Consider the following 12,267-nt stretch of genomic DNA (forward strand, 5'->3'; position numbering starts at 1 on the left):
TGTTTTTCCAGCAATACATCCTGCACAAGGGGAAAGACCTCTACATTGGGAAGGAAAGCAGGAAGGATGCATCTTTTAAGTACTACTTACATGGCCATGGAGATCTGTGTTTAGCAGCATCAGGGCACAGGTGAGCGTGTGAATCCCATCTGAAACACATAATACAGTCAGCTGCCAGTTACTTCTTCCCTTCCTACTTGGTTTCAGTATTCACTCTGCTTGGGCAGCCTCTCTGATGCAAAAGGAAAGGCCAACTGCTGGGCCTGTACTCACACACCTTAAAGCACAGCTGTTTCTTCCAACTATGCCAGTTAGTTCAACAAAAAACACATTCTTTCTCCTCAAACTTCAAGTTTTTCAGGAAAGCTCACCACAGAATTGGCGCCAAAGCAATTTTGTCAAAGGTTTTCTAAACATCAGGCTCTGCAGATTCCTCTCCACTTTCCATTTTGAGCTAATGCCATTGCAAAAGCTGCACAGACTTCTAGCAAAAGAGCTACTTCTCTTTATTTTTAGGGTGGCCTGTCAGCTCTGGAATTTCCCCCCATTTTTTTTTACTACAAATGAAGGCAGCATTTTTGGCTCCCCAACTATGAAATGTGCCCTCTGATCTAATAAAGCTCATGTAAAGTTTTTCCTTTGACAAAACACAGCTCCCAACTCTGTACCAGGGAGCCTGGTGGCTTGTCGCTGTTTTAAGATCAGGCTGTATGCTGAAGCTTCAAGGTCCAGAGACCTGCCTCCATGTACCATCACACGGCAGTTAGATGCCAAAGCACTCCTGAGGACATCAGCTAGTCCCCTCAAGAGTCACAAAAGGGTCAGCTGGAACAGCACCAGGGAGAAAGCCGAGGAGGAAAGCGATGAAGTCTCTGGCCTTGTTCTTGGTTTCACGGAGGCAGCCTGCTCCGTGGAACAAGCTCCACATGAGCTGGGACTTCCAGTTTCTTCCTCTAGCCCAGGCTGTGTTGTGAAATGACACCCTAGCGCCAGGCTGTGAGTTACAGCATCACAGCACAGTTGAGGTAGGAAGGGACCTCTGGAGGGACCTCCCCCTCTCCTTAGGTGGAAGATGCTCTAGCCCCTTCATCACCTCAGTGGCCCTTTGCTGGTCTCACTACAGTAAATCCAAGTCTCTCGTACTGAGAAGCCAAGAATTGGCCACAGCACTCAAGGTTGGGGCCTTTGTCCTAAGGGCGCACTGCTGGCTCATGATCAACCTGGTGTCCACCAGGACTCCCAGGACCTTCTCTGTAGGGCTGCCCTCCAGCAGGTCAGCCCCCAGCCTGTATTATTGCATGGGATTATTATTCCCTACATTCAGGATTCTGCACTTCTCTTTGCTGAACTTCATGAGGTTTTGCTGTGCCCATCTCTGCAGCCTGTTGAGGTTCCTCTGAACAGCAGCACAGCTGATCAGCCACTTCTCCCTGCTTTGTATCTTCAGCCAGCTTGCTGAAGGTGCCCTCTGACCCTTCATCCAGGTCACTGATGAACAAGACTGGACTCAATATTGACCGCTGAGGGATGCCACACAGCTGGAACCCAAGTAATGCAATGAACACGTGCAAGCCACATCAAGACTTCATTTCCAGCTTTGTCATCTCTGTCAGCATGGCAAAACTTCAGCATTTTTTTCTTACTGTTAGCTGGCCTTTAAATACACATAAGTTCAAGCGTGTGGGATGGAGTCTGAGGGTTGATCCCTACATGTACATGCCTGTATACCATGTACATGCCTGTATACCAATGCGCGAAGCATGGGGAATAAGCAGGATGAACTGGAGATCTGTGTGCGGTCCCAGCATCATGATCTCATTGGAATCACAGAGACGTGGTGGGATAGCTCGCACGACTGGAGCGCTGCCATGGAAGGCTATGTGCTCTTTAGGAAGGACAGGCTGGGAAGGCGAGGTGGTGGAGTTGCACTTTATGTGAGAGAGCAACTGGAATGCATGGAGCTCAATCTGGGAGTGGAGGATGAGCGTGTTGAGAGCTTGTGGGTAAGGATTAGAGGGCAGGCTAATGTGGGAGACACTGTGGTGGGTGTCTGCTACAGGCCACCTGACCAAGACGAGGAGGTTGATGAGGCCTTCTATAGGCAGCTGGATATTGCCTCACGGTCACAGGCCCTGGTTCTCATGGGGGACTTCAACCACCCCGACATCAACTGGGAGGACAACACAGCCAGGCATAAGCAGTCCTGGAGGTTCCTGCAGAGCGTCGACGATAACTTTTTGACGCAGGTTGTGGAGAAGCCAATGAGGAGAGGTGGGCTACTGGACCTCGTGCTATCAAATAGGGAGGGCCTAGTAGGAGATGTTAAGGTGGGGGGTAGCCTCGGCTGCAGTGACCATGAGTTGGTGGAGTTCAGGATTCAACGAGGAGGAGGCAGGGCTGTAAGTAGCCTTGCGACGATGGACTTCAGGAGGGCCAACTTTAGCCTCTTCAGAGACCTCCTCGGTAGAATCCCATGGGCTAGTGCTCTAGAAGGCAGGGGGGCCCAAGAGAGCTGGTTAGTTTTCAAGCAGTACTTCCTCCACGCCCAGCAGCAGTGCATCGCTGTGTGTAGGAAGGCAGGCAGAGGGGGCAGACGACCTGCGTGGATGAGCCGGGAGCTTGTGGCAATGCTCAAGCAGAAGGCAGCGGTATACAGAATGTGGAAAAAAGGACAGGTCCCATGGGAGAAATACAGGAACGTAGTCAGGGAATGCAGAGATGCGACAAGGAAAGCTAAGGCACGTCTGGAAGGCAAGCTGGCAAGGAACGTTAAAAATAACAAAAAAAAATTCTTCAAATACATTAACAGCAAAAGGAAGATCAGGGAAAACGTGGGTCCGCTGGCGAACGGGATGGGTACCCTGGTTACAAATAACACAGAAAAAGCAGAGTTGCTCAATGCCTTCTTTGCTTCGGTGTTTACCAAGGGCAGCCCTTTAGAGCCCCAGGCCCCAGAGACAAGAGAAGAAGCTGGTGGAGAGGAAGACTTGCCCTGGGTAGAGGAAGATTGGGTCAGACAGCACCTAAGGAACCTCGATACCCACAAATCCATGGGCCCTGATGGGATGCACCCCAGAGTGCTGCGTGAGCTGGCAGATGCCATAGCTAAGCCGCTCTCCATCATCTTTGAAAGATCCTGGAGAACAGGGGAGGTGCCGGAAGACTGGAAGAAGGCCAATGTCACGCCAGTCTTCAAAAAAGGCAAGAAGGAGGACCCAGGCAACTACAGGCCAGTCAGCCTCACCTCCGTCCCCGGAAAAGTGATGGAACGGCTCATACTGGCCGTTGTCTCCAAGCACATGGAGGACAAGAAGGTGCTCAAGAGTAGTCAGCATGGATTCACCAAGGGGAAATCTTGCCTGACTAACCTGATAGCCTTCTATGATGAAATGACCGGCTGGATAGACGAGGGGAGAGCGGTGGATGTCGTCTATCTCGACTTCACCAAGGCTTTTGACACCGTCCCTCACAACATCCTCCTGGGCAAGCTCCTCAAGTGTGGGATAGATGAGTGCACAGTGAGGTGGATTAGGAACTGGCTGGATGGCAGGGCCCAGAGAGTGGTGATCAGAGGTGCAGAGTCTAGTTGGAGGCCTGTAGCTAGCAGGATCCCCCAGGGGTCAGTCCTTGGTCCAGTCCTGTTCAATTTATTCATCAATGACCTGGATGAAGGCACAGAGTGCTCCCTCAGCAAGTTTGCTGATGATACCAAACTGGGAGGAGTAGCCGATACCCCAGAGGGCTGTGCTGCCATCCAGAGGGACCTGGACAGACTGGACAACTGGGCGGTGAAAAACCTCATGCAATTCAACAAGGCCAAGTGCAAGGTCCTGCACCTGGGGAGGAATAACCCCAGACACCAGTACAGTCTGGGGACCGACCTTCTGGAGAGCAGCTCTGCGGAGAAAGACCTGGGTGTCATGGTGGAGGACAAGTTGACCATGAGGCAGCAGTGTGCCCTTGTGGCCAAGAAGGCCAATGGGATCCTGGGGTGCATTAAGAAGAGCGTCTCCAGCAGGTCGAGGGAGGTGATCCTGCCGCTCTACTCAGCCCTGGTGAGGCCGCATCTGCAGTATTGTGTCCAGTTCTGGGCCCCACAGTACAAGAGGGATGTGGAGCTTCTGGAGAGAGTCCAGCGCAGGGCCACAAGGATGATCAGGGGCCTGGAACATCTGCCGTATGAGGAGAGGCTGAGGGAGCTGGGCCTGTTCAGCCTGGAGAAGAGAAGGCTGAGAGAGGATCTAATCAGTGTATATAAATACCTCAAGGGAGGGAGTGCAGAGGACGGCGATGGTCTCTTTTCAGTGGTGGCCACTGATAGGACTAGAGGAAATGGCCGGAAACTGAAACACCAAAAATTCCATAGGAACTTAAGGAAAAATTTCTTAACAGTGAGGGTGACAGAGCACTGGAACAGGCTGCCCAGAGAGGTTGTGGAGTCTCCTTCTCTGGAGATCTTCAAAACCCGCTTGGATGCAGTCCTATTCCACATGCTCTAGGTGTCCCTGTGTATGCAGGGGGGTTGGACTAGATGATCTCTAGAGGTCCCTTCCAACCCTAAGCATTCTATGATTCTACGATTCTATGTGCCAGTTCAACCACTGTTCAAGTTACTGCGTGCACACATCCATTTCCAGCCCGTGGGTGTAAGACATCTGAGGAACAGAGAAGGAGAAAGGGTGCCAAGGTCCTTCTGGGAAAGCGGGGTGGGAGGCAGATGCCATGGAACTGAGGATCATTCAGGAGAGACATTGAAAAAGGGTCAGGATTGGACACTTGGGATATTTTGGTTAGGGACTTCCATTTAGTCTCAACTCCCGCTAAATCAGTGCCGGGCAATCTGAAAAGAGACCTTGAAAATTCAGCTTGCGGCTTGATTTCTGCAGGTAGAGGATGAGTCTCAGAGGAAGGTGCTCTTCGGAACTGAGAGGGGGGAACATCACATACGCGCAAAGTAAACACAGGAAAATAGAATCTATAACTATAGCCTTTTGGGATACCCCTGACCAAAGCAAAGAGGTCATTCTACTTTGGGAAAAGCTTGTGTCCCATTAATTTCACACAGGGATTGGAAAATCCTTATGACACTGTGCACTGCTGCTCTTTGCTAAACAAACAGGCCACTCTGAGACGGACAGGCTACAGCTGAGGAACCTGCCTTCAGCACAGCTCGTGCATGTTAGGTCTGAGGGACAAAATTCCTGGAGGGAGTGTCTTCCTGTCACTGATCCTGATGGCACTCATATGGCTTTCCTCATGAGGTACCTGGCACCCCCAATCCCACCCAGGGCTGGGCTGATGAGCAGGGTGTGATCCCAGATCAAGGGAGAAACGGAATCTTTTGTGTCCAGTGGGTGATATGGCCTGGCTATGGATAACTTGCCCTTTGCTCAGCCTATGAGATCCATCAGTTGTGTGTCAGGAGCACTGGGAGCATGCAGCAGTACCTCACTAGAGCCAGGGAAAGAACACAGTACCTTCAGAAGTGCTCTCCTCTGGGTTGCACTGGCAGTACCGTCGAGAGAAATGAATCAGCACCCGTTCCCGCTCCTGTGTCTCTCCCATCAGTGGGAATGCTTTCAAGAATGTCCTGCAAATAGAAAACAACACAGATGTCAGGGGACCCATCTGCCAGGCAGTGTCCAAGCTGAGGAGAGAGATGGAAAGGGGATATTTTCCATCTCAGGGTCCTCAGAGCCGCTGGGGAGGCCCTTGTCCTCACTTTAGCCTGTGAGGCCCTGGACCCTGCAGGCTTCAAAGCAAGTGTCTATGGAACCGTCTCTGAGGTGTGTAGGGGACCATGGTGCCAGGAGAGATCAATAAATCTGCCTCACCTCCAACATGATGGCACAAGGATGGGTTATCCATCACAAGGGCAGAAGTTACTCCTGTTTGCTCTGATGTTGGACAAGATGGGATTCCTGGGAAAGCTGCTCTCCATCATGGGGAAGCAGGTAGCGGGCCCAGCTGTCAAAGCCAACTTTTGTGGCAGTGCATTGTGTCAAACGTGACATCAAAACAAAGGTTTAACCACAACATGAAGCTCCTCCCTCCCCACCCGCGTTCTCAGGACACAAGCAGCCTCCGTGGAGCTGGGGCACGCGCAGAGGAGAAACCCGCCGCGTTGCTCAGCTCTGTTCACCCAGGCCGTACACAGGAATGCCAGAGAGCAGCTCACCTGAGTGCTTTGTCAAGGGTCAGGCCAGTGAAGTCAAAGAAGCTGAGATACTCCTCTGCTACCAACTTGCTAAATTCGTTACTGTAATTAAAGAGGGAGTAGTCAGCCCTTTCATCAGAGAAGAAGACACCGTCTACAAGAGCAGACTCCTGTCTCCTGGCCAGCCCAAACTCCCAACAGGACTGCACAGACATGATCCCAGACCCAAGGGGAATTTATCCCAGCCTGAAATGCTACTGAGAGGCTTCCAAAGGGTCTTAATGTGCCCCTGGCCTTGCACTGTTTGGCTGCCATCCTTAGACACTGCAGACTGGGAGATGTCTGGCCTCAGTGCAGCCCTCTGCCACCTGCACTGCTGGCTGGACAGGGCCTCGTCCTCCCAAGTCAGCCAGGGCCACGCAGCTTGAGCAGGAGGTCCTAAGAATGCCCTTCACTCCTCAGGCATCTTCTCTTTTACCTGGTCCACTCCCTCCCACTGCTGGACATGTTCCCTTCTCCTACTGCATATTCCTGCCCTCCAGCTCCACACCAGCTCCCATCCTACCCTCTCACCGTGACATGTTCTCAGGTCCAGGGCCTGCTCTCAGGCCCACCGTCACACACCATTGCTCACATCTCCATGTGGGGGGGAAGACAACTAGACAGACGCCACTGGGGAACTGGGGGAGTTTGGGGTGCAGGAGAGCTCAGCTTAGCCTCATGGTGATTTCTGAAGGTTTCTCAAGGAAATGTGCCCCTGCTGTGGTCTTCAAGCAGGCCTGGAAACTGACTGTCTTTAAAGCTAGAATGGGTGTTGTCAAGTCCCTTCATCTGCACAACTCACATAGCAGAACTGCACCTAGTTACATCAGTGACTGCCAGAAAAGGCAAGGACATCTCAGAATACGGTTCCGTTGACTCCTCCGGAGTGTCATCTCCCTCACTGGAGCACTACACACATTATTGCACACACTATTTCTGAGAGTGCTGGGACTTCCCTGCTTCACTCCACAGAGGTGTTTTGGGCAGATCATTCTCAGCATCACTCAAGTTTAGCCTCTTCCATCCAGCGTTGCTGCTGGGCCACAAAAATGGGCAGAGCAACAATCCTTGGATGGGTGTGAAAGGAAGGTGGAGTAAACAGAAGCAAAACCCGAAGGCCAGAAGGGAAACAACAAACAATAAATCCTCATCCCTCCTCTGTGTGAGGGAGGGCACTTCTTCAGAGAACGGTCACGAGGCAAGTGTTCTGCCAAGTTACTGATAAGGTGGCTGTAGAAAAGGACGAGGCCACAGCCACATGCTGCAATGCCAGGTTGTAACACTTAGAAGTGCCTCTTCCAGACGCCTGCTCAGCAGATCCTCAGGCCTGGCTTCTGCATCAGGCCAGATGCCAGCAAGGGCTGCAGGTGCATGGGGCAAAAAAGTCTCCATCATCCTGTCTTCTGCCTTCAGGTATGATTTAAAGGCACCACTCTGATCCAAACAAGCACCCAAACAAGCAGTTTTGCATTTGACAGCACTGGCAGTCATGAAGATCTTTAATATTATTCATGTCTGGAGGTGATTTAGGAGTCCAGATAGCACAAGCCAAAATTTTGTGATTACTGTGGAAAATCTTCTATTCTTTGGATTTGGTCCTGTTTCTTCAGTTAATGTGTGATTTTAATAATGCTAAAAAAAAGAAGAATCAATGAATGCTGGCAAGAAATGGGAGATGATCTCAGCATATTCAGCCTTTGCCATATAATTCCTTTTCTTTCTCCCTACAAAATGAAAAGCACATTGCTTTGTTGTACATTTACTTTCACTCCAGGATATATTACAGGCAGAACTCCCTGCTGTTCCAACAGCATCATTTTATCTTTTGTTGCAAGGCAGCTGCTCCTGAGATGGATCCTGATCAGTAGCACAACCCACTGCAGGATCAGGAAAGGCAGCTCCTAGTGGGATATGGGATAAGGAATGGGGAGAACCAAGTGTGTGATTCTTCCCACTTAACTTCAGGCTGGGCTGCCAAAGGAAGGATTGGCCTTGCCCAAGGCTCCCTAGAGAAAAAGCACAGAAAAGCAAGTCCAGAGCCTAGCATGGATCCTGGGTGGACTGAAAAGCTCTTGAGATGTCTTCATGGCCTACACTGGAAGCTACGCCCTAACTTACATCCTTAACTGGATCAGACAGGATGAAAGTGAGTGGGGGCTCCACTCGACACCCCTCTCCCCCGAGTGGGCAGGCAGGCCTAGCTGCTGGCCTTGCTGCTCATGGAGTCTTGCTGGGGCGCAGGAGTCCAGCGAGGGGATTGAAGCCAGGGCCCAGCAAAGCTGCCAGGGCACGGGCTGTGCCAGCTGCCTCTGCCAAGCACAGAGAGAGTCCTCATCAGCACCCCGACAGCTGACAGCTGCCAGAGTGGCCCAGGCCGGGCGGCCTATCACTCTTTTCCCTATGTGCCTCACCCCGGTCCATCTCTGGAAACATTCCGGACAGGGATTGCCAGCTCTGTTGAGGAAACAGCTGGGTAGGGCACCTGCAGACCACCATTCCCCTGGAAGAAACAAACTCCTGTGTCTAGTCTGGGGCTCAGCAACACCGAGCACTGGCTGCAGGGCACGTCTGGGCCACAGAGCTCAGCTACCGGCCAGGGCGAGCTCCTGATCTGCGCTGCAGTGCGCTCAGCTCACTGCCTCGGTGTCCTTGTCCTAGAGCTCACCTGCGCCAGTCCCAGCTCCTCCTGCAGGGACGCCTGCCATTCCCGCATGGAATGTCAGCTCAAATATGATATGAGACTTCACGATGAGGAAGGTGTTTATAAGGTCACTGTACGGAGTTTCCCACTGGGACCCGTCGAGCATCCTGGCTGGTGGTCCAGCTGCCACAGGCAACCCTACAAATCTACTTCTCCCTCACACTCTGGTTGTTTAGTGTTTCCTCAGCTCCTCTTGGTCTGGGAAGGCTCAGGCCCTGAGAGTGCTGATTAACCTGTCTTGGTCACAAGCCGCTCTGGGCACAGGAGCTTCGACCTTTTCAGCTTTTTCTCCTGGTTGTATCACTGAGTAGCTGGACATGGATGCAGTCTGTGATATTCATGGTATCTGAATCACACCATTCTAGAGAGCCTACACTGTATTTTCCAATATCCTTATTCTGCTGCAATCACCTGCATCAAGTCAGATTTCCCATAAAAACATTGGTTACAGGAAATTCACCTACTCTTCAAAGGAGGAAAGCATGCTGTGTCCCCAGGTCTACTGCCGATGGGACTGATTCCCAGCTCAGGATGCAATGAAATGCTGAAATCACTTTACTTGGATCCCTTTATTGTCACACGTGCTCTGATGTTGCATGAGGGGCTCTGTGAACACGCAGTCCCATGGGAATTGCTGCAGGAGAGCTCCCAGCGCGACCACTGTCAAGGTCTCCTGTCTTGCAGCTGCTCCAGGACTCTGGTAACTTCACAGAACTGCATTATTTCAGCTAGAAATAACCCATTGGAGAGTGCTAACCTCCATTTCCTTGTTCACCAGGTCTCTTCTACTTGTTTGACAATGGTGTATATATTGGGGTTTTTTATTTATTTATTTTTTATAAAATAGCCAACATTCACAGAAACATTCAGAAAAAAGGGGGGTTAAAAAGAGTTAAACATTCCAAAAATCAGAGGTACCTCTCTGCTTTTCTCAGAAATCCTCCAGTCAGTTCACCTCCTGCATAGAGCTGTCTTGAAAGTATTAAGCTGATCCTGTTCCCACAGTTGTAATTTGGTCTTATATTGTCTTAGTGGGCACGATCAGATTAAAATGCACCTACTCCCATGCTCATTCCTTTCCGGCTCCATGAATCTCCCCACTCAATCCCAGAGCTTGCAGCGCTCTCCAGGCCAGGGATGATGCAGCTACCAAAGCCAAGTTGATCCAAGCAAAAGCTGTTTTCTTTTAAAGGCTGGGTCAATTCCCAGGTGTCAGTCATGGCACACTATTCCAAGACATTGTTTTGGTGTATGTGTGAGGTGAGGGTGAGCAGCACGTTTAGAGGCACTTTAGAGACCCCACTGCTTGGAGCTGACTCAGACAGCTAGCAGAACCAGCTCTGCAAGAAAGGGAAGGACAGCCAGGCCTGGAAGAGCAGCAAGCAGAGACGCAGCCGCTTTCAGAAATCACATCCAAAGAAAGGAGTGGGGATGTTGACAGGTGAAACAAAGACATCACTCAGTGGGCTCCTTCCACCCCAGAGGTAAGCAGAGAGTCAAATCCCAGTCCTCTGCTCTGGGAGCTTTGCTGAGGGACAGCGGTGTCCCGCTGTTCTGTGCAGATGATTGCTGATTCAGGACACATTCAGCACCACAAGACCCACTGGCAACCTAAAATCATTCGCTATTGCCACCTTCACTACTCTTACTCTGTCTTTTAAAAATCTCTGTAACTTTGACTGATTTTAGATGCCTTGAATAAGCACTGCTCTGCCTTATCCTGGCAAGTCTATCAACCAAGGCACTGGGAACATCACTGGGTTCTTGGCTCTCCATCACCGATTTCTGGATTCACACTCTCTATAAAGACTGCAGCTAGGAGATTTCTGGGGACAAACATTAAAAAAAAAAGGTGTTTCCAGAGAGCCCCCTGCAAGGACTTTTCAGGGCTTCTGTCCTATCCACTGGAAGGGGGTCCCCCTGACACCACCTTCATGTTCCAAGAGGAGCTCAAACCAAACAGATGCAGGTCTGGATAACAAACTCTACAGTTCAGGGATTGTTTCAGGGGTCTTGGCCTTGGCATTTTCCAAATGCAGGAAACTCTTGGTTCTGGAGGACAGTACCTTGTGGAAGCTAATGTCCAAAAAATACAAACAACTTGTAGCATTCAAATTGTAAGGGCATTGCACTCAGGCCAATTTCAACTGGAAGGATCTCCAATGATCCTGATTTCATTCAGCAAGGCCCTGTAACAGCTTTCCCCTTCCAAATTCAATTCAAAGTTCATTGATAGCTTTGCCCTGTCCTCTTCGCAGCAGCACTGTCAGTGCTCCCTCAGGACCTCCTCTTTTATCAAATCTCTTTCTGCTTGCCACACAGTTAGCTCTGTCAGCTCAGTCAGTCACCTTACCGGGTTCCACATTCTCCTGCTGTAACTCAACATCCCAACTTACTTTTTTCCGAGCTGGCGCGCCACATCGCAACGCTTGAATCCTTCGAGGTTGTAGAGGCGCTTGGCCAGCCTCTTTGCAGCTTCACTATCTGCCCTGCAGCCGTTTGCTAAAGTGTCTGTGCTGCCATGGTCAAGCTGCTCTGTGCTGCCCATGTCCGAGTCCGAATCTGAAAGAGCATCTTTCAAGCTGGCATCACTGCACGGAAGAAAAAAAAATTCAAGAAGCAGCAACGTGACTTTATGAAACCCACAGAAAATACCACATTCTTCCTGTCCTGACAAAAAATAAAACACACATTTGTGAACTGGACATTGCACAAACCCTCTGTCATTTCAAATCACCAGAAATCTATTTTTAGACACTCAAACACTACAGTTTAATTTCAAACTTGCAGGAAAGGACTAAAGAGAAAATGGCTTCACACCAAGAAATGAGGATGAAGTTTTTAAAAGTAAACAGATCTAAAACCTTTAAACTTCCTATCTCTCCGTGTGTATGGAAAGTTTTCCTGAATGGATACAGGGACTGTCAGAAGTTTTAGCTTTTCAAATCAGTATCTGTGGGAGAAAGATTCCTCAAAAATTCCAAGTAGGCTCACTTGAGCCCCAAAATAAGTCAAAATATTGAGATTAATTTAGGAAGCCTTCAGACTCCAGAGGCAAGATATGAAAAATACACATTGCAGTCCCTAACCTTTCACCCATTCAGGTCCTCCTCTTCAAAATGGTGATAGCTGTAGATTCTTAGGCCAAATGGGTTCCTAATGATTACTGTGTTCATCCTCATTGGTACCCTGTCTTTGTCTCAGACAAGGACACTCTACTAGAAAGCAATCCATTATGTATTTACAGTCCTTAGGTGAGAAAAAGTCCACTGATATGAGGTCCTCATGGTTTATAACCCTCACTGTTCAGAACTTGGATCTTATTTCTAGTTTTAGCTTCTTTCCACCACTCCACCTTGGATCTCTT

General features: G+C 50.0%; 1 protein-coding gene across 1 annotated transcript in view; it reads right to left on the reverse strand.

Annotated features, from left to right (window-relative positions):
- Nucleotides 1–12,267, reverse strand: part of PSD2 (pleckstrin and Sec7 domain containing 2) — a 75,793-nt gene that overhangs the window by 26,211 nt on the left and 37,315 nt on the right. The window contains exons 5-8 of the mRNA XM_088522678.1: nucleotides 11,297–11,491; nucleotides 6,179–6,259; nucleotides 5,478–5,590; nucleotides 91–149 (exon numbers count right to left, since the gene is read on the reverse strand). Of these exons, the coding sequence (XP_088378804.1) occupies nucleotides 91–149; nucleotides 5,478–5,590; nucleotides 6,179–6,259; nucleotides 11,297–11,491 (448 nt within the window). The remainder of the gene's footprint in view (nucleotides 1–90; nucleotides 150–5,477; nucleotides 5,591–6,178; nucleotides 6,260–11,296; nucleotides 11,492–12,267) is intronic.

The sequence above is a fragment of the Tinamus guttatus genome, unplaced genomic scaffold (genome assembly GCF_059628265.1).
Source record: "Tinamus guttatus ecotype Peru unplaced genomic scaffold, ASM5962826v1 Tinamus_guttatus_pri_ptg000155l, whole genome shotgun sequence".
Classification (NCBI taxonomy): domain Eukaryota; kingdom Metazoa; phylum Chordata; class Aves; order Tinamiformes; family Tinamidae; genus Tinamus; species Tinamus guttatus.